The following is a 23,493-nucleotide window of genomic DNA, read 5'->3' on the forward strand; positions in this document are numbered from 1 at the left end:
TTTTTCTGGGTCGGGCATTACCCCTTTCTCGGAAATTATGTGTCCTAGAAATTTGACCTCTCGCCTTACAAATTTGGATTTTGTTATATTTACCGTGACCCCATGCTCTTTCATGATCTGATTTAATGTGTCGTTGTGATGTTCCCAAGAGGGTTCTGCTATAATCACATCATCAACATAACAAGTAATTTTTTGTAAAATTTCAGGACTGAGTATAGTATTAAATCCCCTAATAAACGCTGCTGACGATATGTTTAAACCAAATGGCAATCGTTTAAACTGGTAACATCTAACGAATACGATAAATGCTGTAAATTTTCTACATTCTGGGGCCAATTCTATTTGCCAGAAACTACTCCGTAAATCAGTTGATGAAAATATCTTAGCACCGTGGAAGTTTTGTATCAATTCCTCTAATTTTTCTGGGCGATCTGTCTTAGTGATTATGATTGTGTTGATCTGTCTGGAATCAAGCACTAACCTGATGCTCCCATCTCGTTTTTGTACAATATGGAGCGGGCTCTTATATGTGGAGGTAGCTGGTTCAATAATATCGTCATCTAACATTTTAGATATCTCCTGGAATACTTTATTCCTGTAGCTTAATGGGATTGTATAGGGTGGCACTCTAAATGGTTTGTGCTGTTTTACTTCAACTTGTACGGAAAGTGTTTAATACTGCCAGTCTTAGGTAAAAATACCTCTGCTTTATCTCGTAAAATACCCTCTAATTCTCTTTTACTGTGTTCCGAAATACCTTGAACTTCTTGCAATTTTTCGTCGATTTCTTTATGGACTTCTAACATGAGTTGAGGCGATTCCCCCTTTTGTGCATACCATTCTAAGTCTTCATCCTCTTTATCTCGCATCATTCTTAATTGTTTGTTTATGACTGGTATTTCTTCTAATTTTAGCTTTTGCTCAAAGAGAAGTGTGACATTCCCGAATGTTACGCTACCTTTCCCCATATCTATTATCGCTCGTCTCTCATTTAAAAATCTGCACCTATAATCAAATCTACAGTTAGTTTAGGTATAATCACGAAGTTGGCTTCGATCTTTTGACCTTGGCACGAAAGAGTTAACCTTGTTTGTCTCGTAACTTCCGCAGCATTGTTTCTAATAGGACCTCTTACTTTAATCTTACGTGTTTTCAGAACTGGCAATTCCTCATTGGCATTACACTGCATGAATAAATTTCCTGAGATCACAGTCAGTTCACTTCCGCTATCAATTACAATATTGACTGGGATATGCTTTACCATGGCCTTCACAATTGGTTGAATTTGAAAGGGTTGGTTCTGTTCTTCTTCTTCCTGCATCAACGAATCCTCCACTGAATCATACATGAGTCTTTTCAGGAATTTCCCTTGTGAATTCGAACTTTCTGTAGGATAAGCTTCGACTGCTACTTTTCTCTCTTTTATTTCCTCTTCTCTATTTCTTCCATCATTTACGCTTTCTTCAACATCCTCTACTTTTTCCTCGTCCTCGTCTATCTTCTCCTTCTTCGTCGCTACTTCCACATAATCGCATCTAAATGCTCTAATTATCGCTTCATAACTTCCTTCATTATATACGTTGGGTTGTGTGCCCACTCGTAACTTATTTTCAACTTCTGTCGACTGGGCATTATCCTCATTGAATTCGCTTTCCCTGGTTTCCATCTCAAATAGCTCTGCAATACTCATTACTTCGTCCTTTCCTCCTACATTTGTTGTGCATGCCTCTGGTAATTCATCTTCCTCGTCAGTATTCTCCCAATTAATTTCGTCCCAACACGATATTGTTATTTTCTTGTCTTCGTTTTCATCTGGTCCCTGCGGATTTGTTTCTTCCTACTCCTCTTCTCGTGATAAGTTATTTACTTCTCTGTTCAAGGTGCTGCAATTGTCCTGGGTCGATGCGTCATTCTCTTCGGCATTGGCGCTTAGCTGTCAATTCGAACGTTTATCGGGGTTTGGTGGTCTTACCTCCACCTCTTCTATCTTTATTCTCTTTTCTTGTTCAGCTTGTTGATAGTGGTTTCTTTGTTGATAATTTGTCGGTCTATTGGTTCTTCCGAAAATATGAACTCTAGTTCCCCTAGAATACCTTTAAATGCTTCGACGTCATTGCCTCCGCGACCTACTAATGATTGCTGGTATTTCAATGGTAGCTTCATCGCGCATAATTTAATCAACTCTTCGTCACTGTATGGTACATCTAAGCATTGATTTTTATTTGCCATTAATTCGAAAAATTTCACGGGACTCTTCTCTCCTGAATTTTCAAAATATGGGTTCTGTAATAATTCGTACTTCACTCTGTTCTGTGCTTCGCTGGACCAATATCGTGAGAGAAACCTCTCTCTGAAATCTTCGTACGATCGGCATGTCGCTGCAACATTCTGCATGGTTTCTGCGACTGTTCCTGACATGTGTGCACATATAAGGTCTAATTTGTGTGCTAGCATCCAGTGTTCTGGTAATCCTACTTGGAATTGATCAATAAAAGTTCGTGGTTGTAATGAGTTCCCTTCTCGAAAGTGCTGAAATTTTCTGACTGTGAGGAAATGATCGTTGTCGTACTTCGTCATAGTACCATATGAAATTCGCGATTCTTCGCCACTTTTGTTTCTGATCATTTCTCCCGTCGTTCTTTCCGGTTGTGGTAGATCCATTGGATATTGTCCACCGTAATTTTTGCCTACCCTTGCGTAGTATCGTTGGAGTGGTACGCAATAATTTTCTTCCATCGGTTGTGAACGTGTAGCTGAATGCATTGCACTGTACTCTTCGCGACCTGGCTTTCCATTATCAGGTATTGGTTCGGTATCTTGTCTGGCTAACCTTGCTGCTTCATTGCACGATCCAAACTGTCTTGAAACATACATTTGTGGTTCCGCATGTGTTTGTGATGACGTTTGTTCATCAAGAATTTCGAAAAGTGTTTGTTGCTGTGCAGGCTGTCTGATTTCACGTATGTTACTTTCCGCCTGTGATTGGAATCGCTAATGTGTAATATCTTCGTTAATTGCTTGTTTTTCTGGTGCTGTTACAGATACGGATCTGGTTGCAGACTCTGCTTGTTCGATCCTGTTCACTACGCTCTTCAATGGTTTACAACAGCTCTGTTCGCAATTTCTGAAACTGTCGCTTCGTTTGCGCTTCTATTTTGACTATGCGGTTATCATATCTTTTCAGCGCTGCTTTCGTGATACGTTTGTGTAACACACTGTTTTCAACAATTTCACGCGCTGTACCTGCTGCTTGTCTAGTAATTTCGTTTATCTGTTTCTCTAGTTTCTTGACTTCTCCCTGGGTGTTGTTACGTAATGTTTTGATCTCGTCCTGAGTGTCATTACGCAATGTTTGTACGTCCGCTTGTACCTTGCCAATGTCTGTTCTCAATTGATTGTGACCTGTTATTAAGTTTCCTATCACTTCTCGAGATTCTTTTACCTCGTCTTCAATATGACTTAGGTGTAACTGAATTTTTTTGTTTTGTTCTTTAATCTCACGCATTTGTCTCGTGGTTTCTGCAATTTTTTCGTCGTTTCTGCATTTTTTTTCGTCATTTCTGCATTCTGAATTTTAATTTGTTTCGCAGTTTCTTTATTTTGTCTTGTCATGGTTTCCGTCATTAATTGTAAAAATTCTGCCAGATTGGTGGGTCCTATTGCGTTTTCTTCCGACGTCCTACGCTCTGTGTTTTCGCCCAAGAGTTGGTTCGCAACCGATTGCATTGAACTGTGCTGTGACACGTTTCTGCTCGCATTCCTTGTACTCTGTGGTGAGGGAGCTCTGATTACTTGTACTATAGGTTCTACGTATTCAAGACGCAAGTTAGAATCCTCATCGACTGTCTCTCTACTTTCCTGCTCCTCTGTCGTATGCTGACCTAGGTTTTCTGTGCCTTGACGTACATTATCCTCGTTATGGTGCGTTATATGTCCTATTTCTCGCGATACTGCATCGTCCGTTGTACTGTCCTCTATTCTCTGTCCATCTTCATGCTGGGTCTCTACCTCAATTCGGTCAAGGTCTCGACCTGCCATTGCTAATCTTTCCGAATCCCTTATTTTCTGTTTTAAAAGCAATTCACGCGCCCTACTTCGCGTTAATATGCGCTCATACGATCTCACGCGTTTCATAAACCTTTTGTTCACACGACTTGACACTACTAAGACTGACAATCCATTCACTTACTTGTTGGGTCAGAACCAACTTGTCAACGATGTATCCGCCACCTGTGCGCTTGCATTGGATAGAAAACTTAATTCTAATAATATTAAAATTCATAACTTAATTATGCTGTTGTCTCTGCTAGAATGTCTATCCATTGAATACTTTATTACTATCTATCGCTGCAGCTACTGTTTTCGACTATGTACAACTTTAGAAAAACAAATTTTTACTACGAAAATTTTTCAACAGGATTTTTTTCTGACCTAGTTAGGCATGTGGTCGACCTTCAATCATGGTATTTTACCATCCTGGCAGGGTCGCCATTTTCTAAACATTCTGCGTGGTGTCTGTTTGTTCTGTATCGTGTCTCCCTACCACTTTCGTGCAACGACGCTCTGAGCGTGTTTTTTAGGGAATTGACTAGTTTGAACCTGGGACCTGTTGCTGGTAAGGAGACGTCAGACCACACATGACATTTAGAATTCAGAAGAATTCAGTGAGACTAGCGATGATATAACCAAATACTTAATGATTTCAGTGTCAGCTCCACTGCACTCCCTGTAAAGGGATCTTAATACTGACTAAATTTAGTGGAAGGGGTGCAAGGCTTTCCTATTTTTAGTTAGCTGGTAAAATAACGTCGAAAAAGCAGTTAAGTTTACCATTGGAAGTTTTATTCTACTCACAAAATATCGTTTATAAATTGCACTATTGATAAAAGGAAATGTTTTATTACAGAATGGTAAAAACCAACTGCGTTCAACAAAAATGTGAACGAATATTCCCTGAATGGGTTTCCAAGTTCTACAATGGATCGAAGGATGACCTATGCCATATCACATCTATAATCTAGGTTTAAATTAAGTTTCACAAAAGAGCAAACTGTCAAAATGGTCTACAGTGACCCTCAATTATCTTTAATTACTTATCTAACTTGTCGTAATTTACAGTGGCTGATGTGGCTTCTCAATAACTATATAACAGAAAAATCATCGCGTTTCAGATTTTTACTTCAAGTGGCAAATGTGAACACCGTGAGCTTTAATTGACGATCGACAGTAGTATTACGCAAAAAGGGATGTAACAAATGAGACTTCTGCAGTTCTGAGTGAAGCTTTATGCGCTGTTATGCGGCATCGCGTGCGTTCATTACCTTGTCGGTGTTCGTCAGGGGGTGGCGGGCAGCACAGCTCCGTCCAGCTCACCCTCTCGGAAGCAACTCTCCTCTAACTTCTCCTTACTACAATTTACCGAAGTTGGTTTAAAAAAAAACTATCTGGCTGTGTTTTCATCTGACCAATCAGGGTCTCAATGTTAACCTTAAGCTCCGCCTACAAAAATTCTGTCTATCCAATGAGACACATTATACTTTTCGTGGTGGGGCAATGTTTTTAAAGTTTGCTATGTAACAGAGAAGCGAAAAAGTCTCACGCTAAAACTTGCAGCTGGTGTGGTCCTTTTAGCGTTATCGTAAGATCTATACTGTTCTTCTGGAGGGCTCTATCTTTTAACATGGGCTGGGGGGTGGTCCTGATGTAACAGAGACGCGAAAAATCTCACGCTAAAACTTGCGGGTGGTGTGGCCCTTTTTGTGTTATCGTAAGATCTATACTGTTCTTCTGGAGGGCTCTAGCTTTTAACATGGGCTGGGGGGTGGTCCTAACGTAACAGAGACGCGAAAAAGTCTCACGCTAAAAACTTGCGCGTGGTGTGGTCGTAGCGGTTAGCTGGCGACGTGGCTGTCCGTCCCTTATCGTAGGGCCTTCTCGCTTAACACGGTTCTGCTCTCGGCTTCTGCTCTCGTTTCTCCCGTCGGAACTGCGTCTGTCTCACGGTGGGAAGGTATGACATGTATTTAGGCATTCTTGTGTTAGTCTGTGGTATTCCATTTGCTCACTCGTTACTCGTATTACTTTTGTTAATTTAATGTCACGATTTATTCGGAGCTATGTAACATACTACTGGATTTGCTTATCATGTCAGGGTTTTCATGGAAGGTGTTGGATTTGCCTGACACCTTACAAGCGTACCTGGTAGTGGGAATAGAGGGTAGTTAATTTTCATGGGGAGGACAGATTGGACAACTAGGGAAATTTGTTTGGAAAGGTGGAACACTTGACAGCATTACTGTGACGAATTGGACAATAACTTTAACTATGGGAGAGGTACACAATGAATTGTTGGGGTAGATTTGGCTGTCTCAGTCTTAGGGGACCTGTGAGTTCGAAGTTTTGTTGGGGGATGTTTGGCTTTCTACTTATAGGAATATGTGAGATGGGCTTCATTGTGGGTGGGAGGGTTCTTGGTTGGGGAAGTCTCTACGAAGACGATGCGACTTGCAGTGAGGAATTTTGTACCATAGTTCGGAGTCCACCGTGTATAGCTGGATGAGAGAGTGCACAGATCGGAAGACGTACTAACAGGATGGCGCACTCTTCTACTCAAACCATGTATACGGTAGTGGATAGCTTGACGTTTAATCCTGTGGCACAATTGTCCACTGCAGTGGATAGCTGATAATGTCGGTTCTTTGGCGTTTTAAATCAGTTCTGATGCTGCCCATATATACACTCCTGGAAATGGAAAAAAGAACACATTGACACCGGTGTGTCAGACCCACCATACTTGCTCCGGACACTGCGAGAGGGCTGTACAAGCAATGATCACACGCACGGCACAGCGGACACACCAGGAACCGCGGTGTTGGCCGTCGAATGGCGCTAGCTGCGCAGCATTTGTGCACCGCTGCCGTCAGTGTCAGCCAGTTTGCCGTGGCATACGGAGCTCCATCGCAGTCTTTAACACTGGTAGCATGCCGCGACAGCGTGGACGTGAACCGTATGTGCAGTTGACGGACTTTGAGCGACGGCGTATAGTGGGCATGCGGGAGGCCGGGTGGACGTACCGCCGAATTGCTCAACACGTGGGGCGTGAGGTCTCCACAGTACATCGATGTTGTCGCCAGTGGTCGGCGGAAGGTGCACGTGCCCGCCGACCTGGGACCGGACCGCAGCGACGCACGGATGCACGCCAAGACCGTAGGATCCTACGCAGTGCCGTAGGGGACCGCACCGCCACTTCCCAGCAAATTAGGGACACTGTTGCTCCTGGGGTATCGGCGAGGACCATTCGCAACCGTCTCCATGAAGCTGGGCTACGGTCCCGCACACCGTTACGCCGTCTTCCGTTCACGCCCCAACGTCGTGCAGCCCGCCTCCAGTGGTGTCGCGACAGGCGTGAATGGAGGGACGAATGGAGACGTGTCGTCTTCAGCGATGAGAGTCGCTTCTGCCTTGGTGCCAATGATGGTCGTATGCGTGTTTGGCGCCGTGCAGGTGAGCGCCACAATCAGGGCTGCATACGACCGAGGCACACAGGGCCAACACCCGGCATCATGGTGTGAGGAGCGATCTCTTACACTGGCCGTACACCACTGGTGATCGTCTAGGGGACACTGAATAGTGCACGGTACATCCAAACCGTCATCGAACCCATCGTTCTACCATTCCTAGACCGGCAAGGGAACTTGCTGTTCCAACAGGACAATGCACGTCCGCATGTATCCCGTGCCACCCAACGTGCTCTAGAAGGTGTAAGTCAACTACCCTGGCCAGCAAGATCTCCGGATCTGTCCCCCATTGAGCATGTTTGGGACTGGATGAAGCGTCGTCTCACGCGGTCTGCACGTCCAGCACGAACGCTGGTCCAACTGAGGCGCCAGGTGGAAATGGCATGGCAAGCCGTTCCACAGGACTACATCCAGCATCTCTACGATCGTCTCCATGGGAGAATAGCAGCCTGCATTGCTGCGAAAGGTGGATATACACTGTACTAGTGCCGACATTGTGCATGCTCTGTTGCCTGTGTCTATGTGCCTGTGGTTCTGTCAGTGTGATCATGTGATGTATCTGACCCCAGGAATGTGTCAATAAAGTTTCCCCTTCCTGGGACAATGAATTCACGGTGTTCTTATTTCAATTTCCAGGAGTGTATATATATATTGACGTTAATACCTATATTAGAATATTTTTATGGTATGTATGGCTGGTATGGATGGCTGTTGATCATGTTTGCATTTTTATTTTTTATGCATCACTAGGCCTATTCCAGATTACTTTCAGCTAATCAAACTTAGTTAGCTACTCCACTGTTTTTCTGTTTGTAACAGAGCTGAAAATGGCAATGATTGAAACTGGTAGTTCTGGAATGTACAACTTTAGTGATCAAGACAGACCTTCTCTCGTTGAGTGAAATGTGCCGTCGCCAGGTTGACTATGTTGACAAATAAATATGTACATATGAAGAATAAAGATGTAGAATGTTAATCAAGTTTGTTTTGTTCAAAAATTTTTAAGAGTTTTCACATGAAAAAATTCGGAGGCATTTATTTTCAGCACGCCCTGGTAATAAATAATGGAGGACTTTGGGTGTATGTGCTTCTCTCAGATGAAGAGGTTGGCACAGGAAAGGAAACAGTGTAGAGTCGAATCGAAACAGTCAGAAGGGTAATGACACGAAAAATATTATATTAGTTGTATTAATAAGGGACAGAATTAGATATTTTTAGCTGATGGCTTACCTGATTGTGGACGTTAAAGGCATTTGGGTGGTTTTTGTGCAGGCGCAGCTTGAGGAACCTGGCCTTGCAGGAGGGGACGGTGACGGACTTGAGCTCCCGGGACTTGAAGGCGGTGCTCTCGTTGCTGGAGAGCGTGATGTAGCCCAGGTACTCGAAGTGCGAGCCGCACACGCTCTGCGGGTCCGACTCGTCCACGTCGCTGCCTGCCCACAGCTCCAGCCGCTCCGCTGCAAGCACACCACGGTTCGCCTCAACGTCACTTTCCCTATTTGTCAAAGGAAAACAATTATCACCTTACAGCTACCAAGCATGTTTATTCGGCATACCGGTTTCGTAGCACTGTAGCTTCTAGTGATACGAATATTTTGATTCGTCACCAGAAAACTGAAATTATATTAGGTATTTACAGACAAATTTTTTAAAACAGCAAATGATGTGAACGAGAGAGATGACAGAGGAGCAGCACGGAGCAAATTACCGATGCATGGATCATGGTCGCGTGTTGAGGAAAATGTTGCACAATGGCCGCTCCTTTGTGCAGAGAATGAGAATGAGGCCTCGGACTCAGCAGAGACGACAGAGATACTGTGCTAAATAGACATAAGGAAACTTAGAAGAGACAAATTCTTTTGCTATTTCTTTGGGAGAAGCGTATGTACGGCACAAATTGGGTTGCGTAGTGATACAGATTTTGTGCTACACCATTGAAGAATTGTCCGCTTACACGTTATATGTTGTATATTAATGTTCACGATTTTTCATAGTGCTGTCCGCCCCCGGTAGCTGACACATGAAAAACAAATCAGTAGTATAGCAGATACAAGAATATGACGACAAACATCTGGTGTCTGATATAAAGGAAGATCTCGAACTCCCTATGGATGCGTTTAGAAGGCTGGAACTGACAAAAACAACAAGGCAGTGTTCGGGACTGCTCTTCTGTCCACGTAATTTACCCTGGAAGGAACACACATCAAGGATTTACTGAATAATTAATTTGGGTCTGGGGAATGATGATGAGGAACTGGCTGCAGAAGAAGAAAAGTGCATGCTGAACTGCCACCAGTTCAAGGTGACAGTGAAGGTGCTAAATTGTGCTACTGCCAAAGACTCATTCTTTGAATGCTGTAATTTATGACTGCAATTATCTGTCACCTTATTTATGTCATTTCATTGTAGCCATTTTTTTTACTGTTTTTGTGGAATAAAAAAAAAGTGGTCAGGGCGACAGAATGTCAATCCTAAGGGCCTGGGTTCGATTCCCGGCTGGGTCGGAGATTTTCTCCGCCCGGAGACTGGGTGTTGTGTTGTCCTAATCATCATCATTTCATCCCCATCGACGCGCAAGTCGCCGAAGTGGCGTCAATTCGAAAGACTTGCACCCGGCGAACGGTCTACCCGACATTTATTTATAGTGCTAATTGCTTAAAGTAAAACTGCGAAGTGTGTTTTTTTAGATTTTCCTTTGTTGCATGAACGTCGCGCAGGTCGAGCGAGAGCGGACGACTGTTTCTTGCGCAGCACGGGAGATTCAAGTCGGTAGCTCCAACTTTCTCTTTCCCACGCAAGACGCAGCCCGAAGCTGCGTAAAATCTCTTGCGGTTATTATTTCTGCAATGCTTTGAAATTTTTAATAAATAGCATGGTACTACATTCTTTGGTGAAGAATAAATCAACTTAAAACTCATTGAGTTATCAATTTAATTTCAAGTACATTTGTTCATGAAGTTATTATCAACTGACTGCACGTACTGAAAGATGTGTTTATATCGCGAACAGTACAAAAAGCATGAGAGTATATATAATAAGGGCAGACAGCGCTACAGAAGTATGCTTGACATTGCTTTGGAGCCGGCGCCGCCATGTTACATGCCCCAAAGCTTTAGCAGACAGCTGTTTACGATTCCTTCTCGTTCTTAATTTCTATCGTATGCTCACAACAGTTGCTTTAAATAGTAAATGTTACAGTGCTTTCGTGCATAGCAGGGTGTCAGGTAAGAATTTTCAGACGTATTTCTGACTTAAATGCATATCTGATACAGTAATGTGATGAATGTGAAAAGGCCGCTTTCGTAATCCAGCATTTTGTTTAATAAGGACTGATTTTCGGTCTATGTCCTCTTCCCGCAAAATGCCGAGAACATATTTTGCAATATTTTGTCGGTATCCAGTCTTCCTTCTCACAGCATTCAATCAGACAGCTTTTCTAATTGGGCTGATATTAAATCTGAAGTCAAAGGACTGGAATAAAACCACTACACTAAAAATAAATAGCGCAACGAAAATTCATGTATGTAGAATAAAAAATCGCTTGGAGTCCATTTACTGATGAAATGTGAGTCCTTTACACTTTAGACTACAATCAGAACGGTTAATACAGCCGTAAATAATGCAAGCTGGGATTTTTGATCAAGACACGTCCACCAGAAGCTAATGTTTGGGGTAACGGACATGATCGGCATCAGCTTCAGGTATGTGACGTCATGAGAACTTTCTTTATTATACAACGAGGACAAAAAGTGAGAAATGAAATACCTGGTTTTAAAACATTTCGCCGAGAATATTTTGAAGTATTCGATTTTTTAAAAAAAATGAGTAAGCTATTAACTTAACATGAATGGAAGACACTTAACTCTGTTCAGTGAAAATAAGCACGAACTGCATTAAAGTGGACATAGTTAATTTCGTATTTGAATGCTGTCGCACAAACAAGAGATTCAGTGAATTCAGTGGATCGCAATATTAAATATTACCTTTGTTTCTCTAAGCAACGCACAACCAACAACTAAATTACGACGGCTTCAAACGGAAATTCTAATCAGAAGCACTAACTTTTTTTCGCTGTGTTCCATCTCAGGGGAGACGAACCAGCAAACCATTAAACATATTAAGAAACGGTAGTGTACACGTAGCAACAGTTCATGGACTATTTGGTCCATCAATATAACAAGAGGGACCCTGAGATTCGGAAATTAATCCCTATGCCCACGCATGTTGTTTCCCTTATTAGGAGAGAGGACGTCGAACGCATTTACCAAATCAGGTGTCTCCCGTGCACGAAGGTGCGTATTGAATCATATGATGGCCACAACGGCCCCTCCACCTGCAGTAGGTATCAGTCATAGCGAAACAATGGCAATTACTGCTCACTGCCTTTTCAGTGTGTCAAATGTACTGGCTCGCATGCGTTAGAGGACTGCAAACGCCCAGCCTCAGAAAAACTCACGTGTGCCCGTTGTTTGGGCACTTCTCACAAGCCCAACTATCTGGCAGGGATGCCCTATATACCAGAAGACTATGAAATCTTCCCGCCCTCCAAGAAGGAAATTACGGACGGATCGGCCAACCCCGCCATTTCGGAATCGCACCCATTCCTTCTTAAGGGGTAAGCCCAACGACCATCCCATCACTGATTCTCAGGGGCCTGACACATCTACGACACAGGAGCCCTCTCTGGCTCCATCCCCTACGACCACATTTGATGCTGCAGCTCAGTCTCCTTCTGCTCATCCATCTTCTGTGACACATACCAACGCCCACCAAACAGAAAGACTGTCTGCGGCCTCCCCCCGCCCACCTGCTCAAGTGCACAGCCCTCCAATGTGGCACCTTCTCCACCAGTCACCACACCCATCACTGCCCGACGCAGGGTCAAACAGCCCACCCGGAACATTCCCGGGTCGAGACAGATGCTTCTTTCTGGGATGATATGCGGGAGATCCTCCACGTCATCTCTCTGTTCATGCAGCCCCACATCAGCGCTGTCATTCGTGAAACAGCTCAAAAGATGTGTCGGCCGGAGGACGGGCTCACTGAGGTCAACACCCTTGTTGACGGCCGGCCGGAGTGGCCGAGCGGTTGTAGGTGCTTCAGTCTGAAACCGCGCGACTGCTACGGTCGCTGGTTCGAATCCTGCCTCGGGCATGGATGTGTGTGATGTCCTTAGGTTAGTTAGGTTTAAGTAGTTCTAAGTCTAGGGGACTGATGACCTCAGATGTTAAGTCCCATAGTGCTCAGAGCCATTTGAACCATTTTTTTTTAACCCTTGTTGACGGGCTCAGCTGGATTTTGTTATAATGGCGAATCACCCAACGCACAACCATCAGCCCCCTCAGGACCTAGTTATCTGTACTTTAATGCTAATGGCCTTAAAGGTATGAAGACTGAACTGAACAATTTCCTCTACGACCACCATGTGGACATTTTACTTGTCTCGGAAACCCACCCGAAACCCAGCGACGATTTACTTCTTTGTAACATGGTTTGCTATCGCACTGACCAACTCCACCGCTGAGGTGGGGGCACGGCAGGGTTCCTCGTCCATAATCACGAGGTTCTCCAGTCACTATAACATAATTATAGCTGCTACAGCCATCACTGTTTCTACTCACCTCACTAATATAACTTTTGCTGTAGCGTATTTGAGCCCTAACCTACCACTTCTTGAGGTGAACCTCTCGACGTTGACATCATTTGACAAACTCATCGTTGGGGCAATTCTCAACGCCAAGCATCTGACTTGGCATTCTCACGTTGCTAATCCCAAGGGCAGACTCCTCCTTGATCTGGAAGATCCTCTGGCGCTGTCGGTCCATGGCCCACATGCTCCCACCCCCATACCAGTCAGCTCCGACTGCCAGCTGGACGTTCTGGATGTTGCCGTTTTCAAGTACTTTGCGGTGCAGTTTTTGCTAGAAAGACTCCACGAACTTGCCTCTGACCACGACCCCATGCTCCTGCACCTTACTGACATCACTCTGTCGTTAGATGTCCATTCTACAGGGTGAAAAGTATTTAAACTGACAAACTCTGGGAAGCTATAGTGGACATCAAAACAAATATTTTCCCCTAATGTCATTTTTTCCTATGAGGATTATTTAAACTGGTGGAGGCCGTATTACGCTCTTCAGTTGTTAGAGGGCGTACTACGCTCTTCAGCTGTAGGCAACTGCTGTCCACCAGTGCAGTAGCGCATTGTCTCTGTTTACTAATGGAGTGATACACCTGGAGTGAGTACACTGATATGGTTGGTGCGTACTACATAGCGCACCACAACGGACGTGCTGCACAGCGGGTTTATCAACAACAATATCCTAATCGCCGTATCCTCCATCATACGACCTTTACTGCTGTGTACCAACGTCTACGTGAGACTGGGTCATTTAGCAGATTACCTGGACAGGGACGCCGTCGACTCGTGCAATTGCACGTAACATGGAGACGAATCAGACGAAAGTAAGAACAGTCCTTGGTGAGCAATTGTTACGTCCATTTCACTTACAGCGTGTCCACAACCTGAAACCAGTTGATTATCCACCCAGAGCACAGTTTTCGCAGGGGTACCTGGAACAGTGTGAAATGCATCCTACATATCCATCCTCTGTGTTCTTAAACGATGAAGCAACTTTCGGGCGTGATGGAGTCTTCAACATGCACAATTCACATGTTTGGAGTGAGGATAACCCACATGCCACAGTTACCAGCGCTTATCAAGTGCTGTTCTTCGTTAATGTGTGGGTCGGTGTTGTTGGGGACTGTTTAATTGGGCCGTATCTGCTACCTAGACCATTAAATTGCAGGCACTATCACAATTTTCTCGCCAGAGCATTGCCAGAATTGCTGGATGACGTCCCGCTCCCTACAAGACAATGCATGTGGTTCCAACATGACGGAGCGCCGGCATATTTCAGTCATCGTGTGCGTCGATTCCTGGACCGACGGTTCCCAGAAATGTGGATTGGCAGAGGTGGTCCTGTACCATGGTCTGCTCGATCCCCAGATATGTCCCCTCTGGACTTTTTTGTGTGGGGAGAGATGCGCAACCTTGTTTACGCAACTCCTGTTGCATCAGAAGAGGATCTGGTTGCCCGGATAGTAGCAGCAGCAGGAACAATTCAGGTACTTCTGGGGTTTTTGCCCGTGTCTGACAGAACGTGATCCGACTGTGTAACCTTTGTTTACGTGTCAATGGACGCATTTTTGAAAATCTACTGTAACTGAAATTGGGTTGTATTAATGTGTTGTCTCTTGGTCATAAAAAAAGTGGAAAAGTGTTTGTTGGTTTAATTAATTTGCCGCCAGAGAAATCTATCGGTTTGAATACACCTCATAGGAAAAAGTGACATTAGGGAAAAATATTTGTTTTGATGTCCCCCATAGTGGTCTAGCGGTTCTAGGCGCTCAGTCCGGAACCGCGCGACTGCTATGGTCGCAGGTTCGAATCCTGCCTCGGGCATGGATGTGTGTGATGTCCTTAGGTTAGTTAGGTTTAAGTAGTTCTAAGTTCTAGGGGACTGATGACCACAGACGTTAAGTCCCATAGTGCTCAGAGCCATTTGAACCATTTTCTTTGTCCCCTACAACCTCCCAGAGTTAGTCAGTTTAAGTACTTTTCACCCTGTATGTTGATCATCATGGATTGGGACAAATTTTCCAGGATCCTCACTAACACCATTCGGCAATATCTCTACCTGACAATGCCTGCCAATTTGGTTAGTGCTGATGATTACCTAACCACAAAAATCCAGAAGGCGATGAAGGGTTCTTCTTTTATTGTCTCAAGTGCTTTAACCCCACTAGATGACTTTCCTCCCCTCCTGCACAAACTCAAAATCCATACGAACCACTACCACATTTACCTTCTTTCATTTTTTCATATTTAGTGTAATTTACTGGGCTTTACGGTGACTTGTTATATATTAATCTTTAAATCTGTGAATATGTATAAATCATAAGATGCCTGATTCGGATGAAGGAGTAACCCCCAACTCCTCTTTACCTTTGTTTTTTCGTTCATATTTTCATCCACAGGTTCTTTCGTGACCGCTACTGTTAAAGGAAGGCAGGAGGTTGCGCATGGTCCTATTACAGCATACACTGTAAAACGAAAAACACTATGAAATTTTTTTTGATATTTCATTTATCATTTTTTGTTTTACTTTATTGCTGCTCCTCCAAAGGACAAACACAGGAAGTTGTACTTCGTCTTGTCATGTATTTCAGTGTAATAAACAACTGTCACAATGTTGCCATCGCAACTGTGTTATTTTTGCGTTAAAATGAATGTAGATAGGACCCCCATATAAACGTTATACACACAAAAAAACGATAATCCTTCCTTCCCTTCCTGCTACTCTTCTATTATACTACGTCACTTTCGGGGCTAACAAAGGTTATGAAAAACATAAAAAGAACAACCACCCGCTAAGTCAAGTACGGTGATTTACTTGAACATCTTTACTGTATGATGCCCTTCCTTTCTGAATATTGGCCACTTTTACCTTATTTCGTTTGTAATTTTATTGTATATTAGTCCAACCACTCTCCGGTTTTAAATCTGTGTGACACAGAAAAGTATTTTGACATTAACCCAAGTACTGTATGTGATTTTAACAAGTTATACTCACATGTTCTTATTTTATTTTGTCGACTAAACAACCAATGGCCAATGGCCTTGCTGCAGTGGTAACAACGGTTCCCGTCAGATCACCGAAGTTAAGCGTTGTCGAGCTGGGCTAGCACTTGGATGGGTGACCATTCGGTCTGCCGAGCGCTGCTGGCAAGCGGGGTGAACTCAGCCCTTGTGAGCCACACTGAGGAGCTACTTGATTGAGACAGTAGCGGCTCCGGTCTCGTAAACTGACATACGGCCGGTAGAGCGGTGTGCTGACCACATGCCCCTCAGTACCTGCATCCAGTGACGCCTGTGGGCTGAGGACGATACGGCGACCGGTCGGTACCGTTAGGACTTCACGGTCTGTTCGGGCGGAGTTTAGTTGTTGAACAACCAATGGTTGCTTTATACTTTGCATTTTAATTACACTACTGGCCATTAATACTGCTACACCACGAAGATGACGTGCTACAGACGCGAAATTTAACCGGCAGGAAGAAGATGCTGTGATATGGAAATTATCAGCTTTTCAGAGAATTCACACAAGGTTGGCGCCGGTGGCGACACTTGCAACGTGCTGACATGAGGAAAGTTTCCAGCCGATTTCTCATACACAGACAGCAGTTGACCGGCGTTGCCTGGTGAAACGTTGTTGTGATGCCTCGTGTAAGGAGGAGAAACGCGTATCATCACGTTTCTGACTTTGATAAAGGTCGGATTGTAGCCTATCGCGATTGCGGTTTATCGTATCGCGACATTGCTGCTCGCGTTGGTCGAGATCCAATGACTGTTAGCAGAATATGGAATTGGTGGGTTCCCGAGGGTAATACGGAACGCCGTGCTGGATCCCAACGGCCTCGTATCACTAGCAGTCCAGATGATTGGCATCTTATCCGCATGGCTGTAATGGATCGTGCAGCCACGTCTCGATCCCTAACAGATGGGGACATTTGCAAGATAACAACCATCTGCACGAACAGTTCGACGACGTTAGCAGCACGGACTATCAGCACGGAGACCATGGCTGCAGTTACCCTGACGCAGCATCACAGACAGGAACGCCTGCGATGGTGTACTCAACGACGAACCTGGGTGCACGAGTGGCAAAACGTCATTTTTTCGGATGAATCCAGGTTCTGTTTACAGCATCATGATGGTCGCATCCGTGTTTGGCGACATCGCGGTGAACGCACATTGGAAGCGTGTATTCGTCATCGCCATTCTGGCGTATCACTCGGCGTGGTGGTATGGGGTGCCATTGGTTACACGTCTCGGTCACCTCTTCTTCGCACTGACGGCACTTTGAACAGTGGACGTTACATTTCAGATGTGTTATGACCCGTGGCTCTACCCTTCATTCGATCCCTGCGAAACCCTACATTTCAGCAGGATAATGCACGACCGCATATTGCAGGTCCTGTACGGTTCTTTCTGGATACAGAAAATGTTCGACTGCTGCCCTGGCCAGCACATTCTCCAGATCTCTTACCAATTGAAAACGTCTGGTCAAAGGTGGCCGAGCAACAGGCTCGTCACAATACGCCAGTCACTACTCTTGATGAACTGTGGTATCGTGTTGGAGCTGCATGGGCAGCTGTACCTGTACACCCCATCCAAGCTCTGTTTGACTCAATGCCCAGGCGTATCAAGGCCGTTATTACGGCCAGAGGTGGTTGTTCTGGGTACTGATTTCTCAGAATCTATGCACTCAAATTGTGTGAAAATGTAATTACATGTCAGTTCTAGTATAATATATTTGTCCAATGAATACCCATTTATCATCTGCATTTCTTCTTGGTGTAGCAATCTTAATGGCCAGTAGTGTATATAATACGATACGTATGGCAGGCACTTGGGATTTACTACACAGTCGAAACTACGGAACAGTGAAAAATATGAAATATATGAATGGTTTAACCCTAACAATAAGAGCCAGTGCAGCAAATTAATATCGTATAAGAAAATTACCATGACTGTGGGCCCCTTTGCAACTAAAAACAAATTCAAATTGCTCTCAGCACTATGGGACGTAACGTCTGAGGTCATCAGTCCCCTAGAACTTAGAACTAATTAAACCTAACTAACCTAAGGACATAACACGCATCCATGCCCGAGGCAGGATTCGAACCTGCGACCGTAGCGATCGCGCGGCTCCAGACTGTAGCGCCTAGAACCGCTCGGTCACTCTAGCCGGTCTTGCAACTAAAAATATTTGGCCCAGAAACTTGTTCTGTGTTGTAGCAAAATTGTTAGTCCGCCCCCGGTAGCTGAGTAGTCAGCGCGACAGATTGTCAATCAAAAGGGCCCGGGTTCGATTCCCGGCTGGGTCGGAGAATTTCTCCGCTCAGGGACTGGGTGTTGTGTTCTACTAATCATCATCATTTCATCCCCATCGACGCGCAAGTCGCCGAATTGGCGTTAAATCGAAACACTTGCACCACGCGAGGCGGGAGGCCCGCGTCACACGACATAATTATTATTATTACCAAGTTGTTACTAAAAGAGAAGTACGGATAGACCTCTCACATAAACGATGTCAACTTGCGGCAAGCCTTTCTCGACGCCTTTTGCAATGTCAGCTTAGCTGGCGCGTCGCCTCTGTTGCTTTGTGCGGCAGCGCTTGGCATTTCGGGCGAGGTCATCTGCATAAAATACGGCAATCGTTAGCGCGCCGCTGTCAAGCAGGCGGGAGCACGGACGCCTTACTTCCAGCTTAGCTGCCGTTTTTAATAGAGGTGCAAGAGCTGCGCCTAACAACCTGTTACACGAGAGTTCTCAGTAGATCTGTTACCTCGACAGATCTCTCTGAGTGGCGGAAGACGCCAGGCTAGCGCAATAAATGACATTCTCTAATAGTCGTCCACACGGGACGCGCAGCGCTGCCAACGAACGCACGGCACAGGGCATCGGAGAACGACTCAGACCAGAGCAGAACTGCGCAGGATGGAGCAGAATGTTCGTAGATGCGATGCCGTGTTCCACTGTGCGCAGCCCGTCAGTAAAAATGAAAAATGAGAAATGCAGACGAATCAGAACGTGCACGAACGTGCCATTTCGTTTATTGTACCAACACTGTGCGGAACTTATTCGTTGTTGCACAGAGCGGCGCTGTTTGAAATCCATAACGGTCGCGCCAAGCTGAGCCGAACCTCGTTCCTTGGCTTTGCGCTGCGCTGCGCTGCGCCGCGCTGTCGGTATGGACGCGGCGTGAAACAAACTTCTGTACACTTAGGGGGCTACTACTAACCCCGCAGCCCGATTCTTTAACGAATAGAATCTTCATGTATAAAACAGATTCAAACGTCTGACTACTTTTCAAATGAGTTAATGAGTTACTCTGGTTTTACACGCATCTCAATGTTTATGATATATCTCCTGAACTACGTGTCATTCAATTATATGAGAGGATCAGAAGCTAAGGGGTACAAGTGACATTTCCCAGAAATATGAGATACGTGCATCTAAAGCATGGTAACTGTTGTGGGCAAAGGATACGAGTGAAATTCCACTGTGTCCTGCCCCTTCGGAAAGAAAACTAGTAACAAGACGTCGCGAAACAGTTACGTTCATGTAGTGTTATAATGATTTTTTCATATTCTCTACGTATCATTCTATGAGGTATAGTACGCAAAAAGCACAAGAATAAACCACTTCTATTTTAAAAAAATCATTGCCAGCCTGTGTAATTATCATAATTGTCCCCCAACGATACTATTTTCAGTCTCCTTTAAGCCACACGGAAATTATGATAACAAGAGGTTACTTAACAGCAACGAAACTTTAATTTTTTCTGTTACGATTTTCTTTCTAAAGACGTGAATTGGCCTGTGTGATGTCAACTCTAGTAGTATCGAGTCATACGCATCACATATGTACACTGCTCTGCAAAACTTCAGTGCACCGTTTGCGATGTTGCCAAGAGCAGAGGTACTGGACCAACAATGAGACCAGATTCCCTCATACGGCATGACACGGGAACACGCAATACTCCCAGGAACATTGTCGAACAAGATGGTATAGGTGATCTAAGTGTTATGGTGTGGGAAGGAATAACGTTGCACGGACGTACTGATCTCCGAATCTTTTAGCACGGTACAATCAGCGGTCAGCTTTATCCTCACACTATACTCCTTCCCCAATTGCATCTTTTCAGGGGTGCATTCAGCTCTGGCATCCTTTTTAGCGATGACAATACGCAACTGTATTAAACAGCGCAGGTGATGGAGCTCTTCGAACGAGAGGATATTCGACGAATGACACCCCTGACTTAAATCCCTTTGCGGACGTGTGGGACGCGTTAGCAAGACGTATTGCAGGACGTCCACAGGCACCACAGTTTCAACCGAGCTGACGGAGGAATCGAACGCCCTACCACAAGATCTCTTTACAAGCTTTGCCGCCAGAGAGGGAGCAAGTCGCAGAGCATCCACTGCTATCCGTGGTGATTACTAGGGCCCAGATTTTAATGACAAGTCATATTTTTTTCTGAACTGTAGGGTCAATTTTAAAACAATTTATACACAAATCTAGGCATTTTTAGTGTCGAAAAATGTATCTTGATTGTGCATATAAAGTCGTATTTCAACAGATTTTAGTAATAGGTCATATTGCGGCTAACTTTTAATATAATAGGTCGTATTTCCGTCAACTTTTGCCAAAAATGCATATACCGTTTTTCTCGTATCGTGGGACACACGAATAAGAAAATGAATATGTTGCTCACGGGACAATATTTAACGTGCTGTTATGAAAGATAAACAGATAAATTAGCACACAGCTTTATTTCTCAGGACTGTAGCAGAAAATCAGTGTACCACAACATTCGTTTCGCGAACATAAAACATGGTTGCGCAGAGTCGACAATACGCTCTCAGAGCCAACAAAGGCGGCTTCTGCCGTAATAATCACCGCAGTCGCACAGGTGTTCCCAGTAACCAGTTTGAATACAGCCTTTGCCTTGTTCAGCATGCCTAAAGCAAAGTGCTCCGACAGCGTGAAGTTGCGAGGATATGTTCGAGAATTTGGAGAGAAGTTCTTTAGTTCTGATGGGAAAATATTATTTTGTAAACTGTATGAAGTTAAAATTAGTGCAGAAAAGCGCTTTAATGTGCAACAACACTGTAATACAGCTAAACACAGCAGCTGCGTGAAACGAAGTGCTGAAAATAACAGCAGGCAAACGCTGTTATTTGAACAGTCAGGTCAATCTCAATCGTCAACCGTGCAATCATTCTGCAAGGATTTGTGTGAGATGATGGTGTCCTGCAACATCCCATTGGAAAAGCTGAAGAATCCACGCTTCCGGCTGTTCTTGGAGAAGTACACAACACATCCAGTTCCAGATGAATCTACACTGAGAAAGAACTATTTGTCCGTGTGCTACAATGATGTGCTCAACAAAATACGAATTACTATTGCTGAACAAAAGATCTGGCTGTCGATAGATGAAACTACGGATAGTAGTGGGCGATATACTGCAAATGTTGTTGTTGGTGTTCTAAAAGTTGATGGTCCTGGAGATATGTTCCTACTAACATGTGAAGCTCTTGATAGAGTAAATAATTCGACGATTGCTATTTTGTTCGACGACTCTCTGAAGCTACTGTGGCTGGATGATGTGAAAAGAGACAACGTTTTGATGCTTGTAATAGATGGTGCTTCATATATGGCTAAATCAGCCAAAGGGCTTCAGATTCTCTACCTCAGTATGGTGTACGCCACTTGCCTTGCACATGCGTTGCGCAGAGTTGCCAAAGAGGTGCGATCAAATTACCCTGACGTGGACAAATTAATTTCCTGTGGCAAGAAAATCTAAGTGAAGGCTCCGCTGCAGGTGCACAAATTCAAGGAACAAGTACCTTCAACGCCCCTCCCACCTAAACCTGTTGTACCACGATGGGTTCTTGGCTTAATGCTGCTGAGTATTACTGCACCAACTACATCCAAACAAAGACAATCTTCTGTGAGCTTATACCGATGAATCAAGGGCTATCAAAATTGTGAAAGAAGTTTTTACAGATACATTGTCTCGAAACTTAGCATACACCAACGCCAATTTTTCAGTGATATCAAAAGCCATCAAACGAATGGAAGCTGTTGGCACTCAGCTATGTGAGGCCCTGAGTATTGTGCAACATGTGCAGAGTGAGTTGGGTCGAGCTCGTGGTCATGTGGCTGAAAAAGTGAAAACCAAATTGCAAAGTGTTCTCCAACGGAATCCTGGATATTCTACACTGTGCAAAATTAGTGACAGTCTTTCAAGGAATGCCGCAACATTTGAAGATACTGAAACAAAGCTGAACTCCAGTGACGTCTTGTGAAGCGGAGAGGAGCTTTTCCAGGTACAAAACTATCCTCAGCGACAACCGCAGATCTTTGACAATGCAAAACCTGAAAATGCACCTTGTGATCCAGTGCAACTTTGCAGATACTGAAGATTAATGTACGATATTAAATAATGTGAAACGCTTTAAATACTAAGTAGAAATAAAAACATTGTTTTACTGTTTCGATAGGTGATCTTTTCATTGTACTTTGTGTTAAGAAAATAAAACATTCAGACATTCAAAAAATAGGTGCAAATTAGCCACAAACCCTACAGAAAGAAAGAACTATACTTACAATATTTTGAGAAGTGAATTTTGTATTACTTTATGGTGAATAAAAAATTAAATAAACAAACAAGAATGTTTTAAATACACTTCTATTAAGCCGTATTTTATTTTTTAAGGTCATATTTATGTAAGTTTTATGTCATAAATGCTTGCATATTGCACTGTTTATTAGGTAATTAAAATCCGGGCCCTAGTGATTACACATCCTATTAAGAACCATGTCCCATATTTTGTAATGTTCAGTGAACCATCACAAATCTTGGTGACTTCAGTAAAATTATTTTCTTCGAATAAAAGTTTCATTTGTGCGTTAATGTCATTGTGTATTTCCTTCCATTACCTTCTGTACTATGCTGTAGCTTTTTTTCTATGTATGGTCCAAGTTCCATCGAGCTGTATTATTTGGCAATGACATATCAAGCGAAAATTACATTCGTCCTAAAGTTTTGCACACTAGTGTATGTCTGACACTGGCTGTACTTAGGTGAAACCAACAGTAATAATTAATTGTACTGTGATATTCTGCGCTTAGTAATATTGTCCCTGAAAAAGGAAGGTCAAAGACGCTAAGATCATATGCTGCTAGACTTCCTCAAATTAAAAAAAGCCTGTCATAATCCCGAAGGTTAGTTCATACGTAAAAGATTTTTCTAGAGATGAAAGTAACGATGAGTGGCAGGAAACTTCCTAGGAATGTTCCACAGAAACGAAAATACAGCCAGTGTGCCCCAAGAAAGCG

General features: G+C 43.9%; 1 protein-coding gene across 1 annotated transcript in view; it reads right to left on the bottom strand.

Annotated features, from left to right (window-relative positions):
* Positions 1-23,493, bottom strand: part of LOC124802828 (centrosomal protein of 104 kDa) — a 455,266-nt gene that overhangs the window by 317,256 nt on the left and 114,517 nt on the right. The window contains exon 3 of the mRNA XM_047263836.1: positions 8,748-8,974. Coding sequence (XP_047119792.1) covers positions 8,748-8,974 — 227 coding nt within the window. The remainder of the gene's footprint in view (positions 1-8,747; positions 8,975-23,493) is intronic.

The sequence above is a fragment of the Schistocerca piceifrons genome, chromosome 6 (assembly GCF_021461385.2).
Source record: "Schistocerca piceifrons isolate TAMUIC-IGC-003096 chromosome 6, iqSchPice1.1, whole genome shotgun sequence".
Classification (NCBI taxonomy): domain Eukaryota; kingdom Metazoa; phylum Arthropoda; class Insecta; order Orthoptera; family Acrididae; genus Schistocerca; species Schistocerca piceifrons.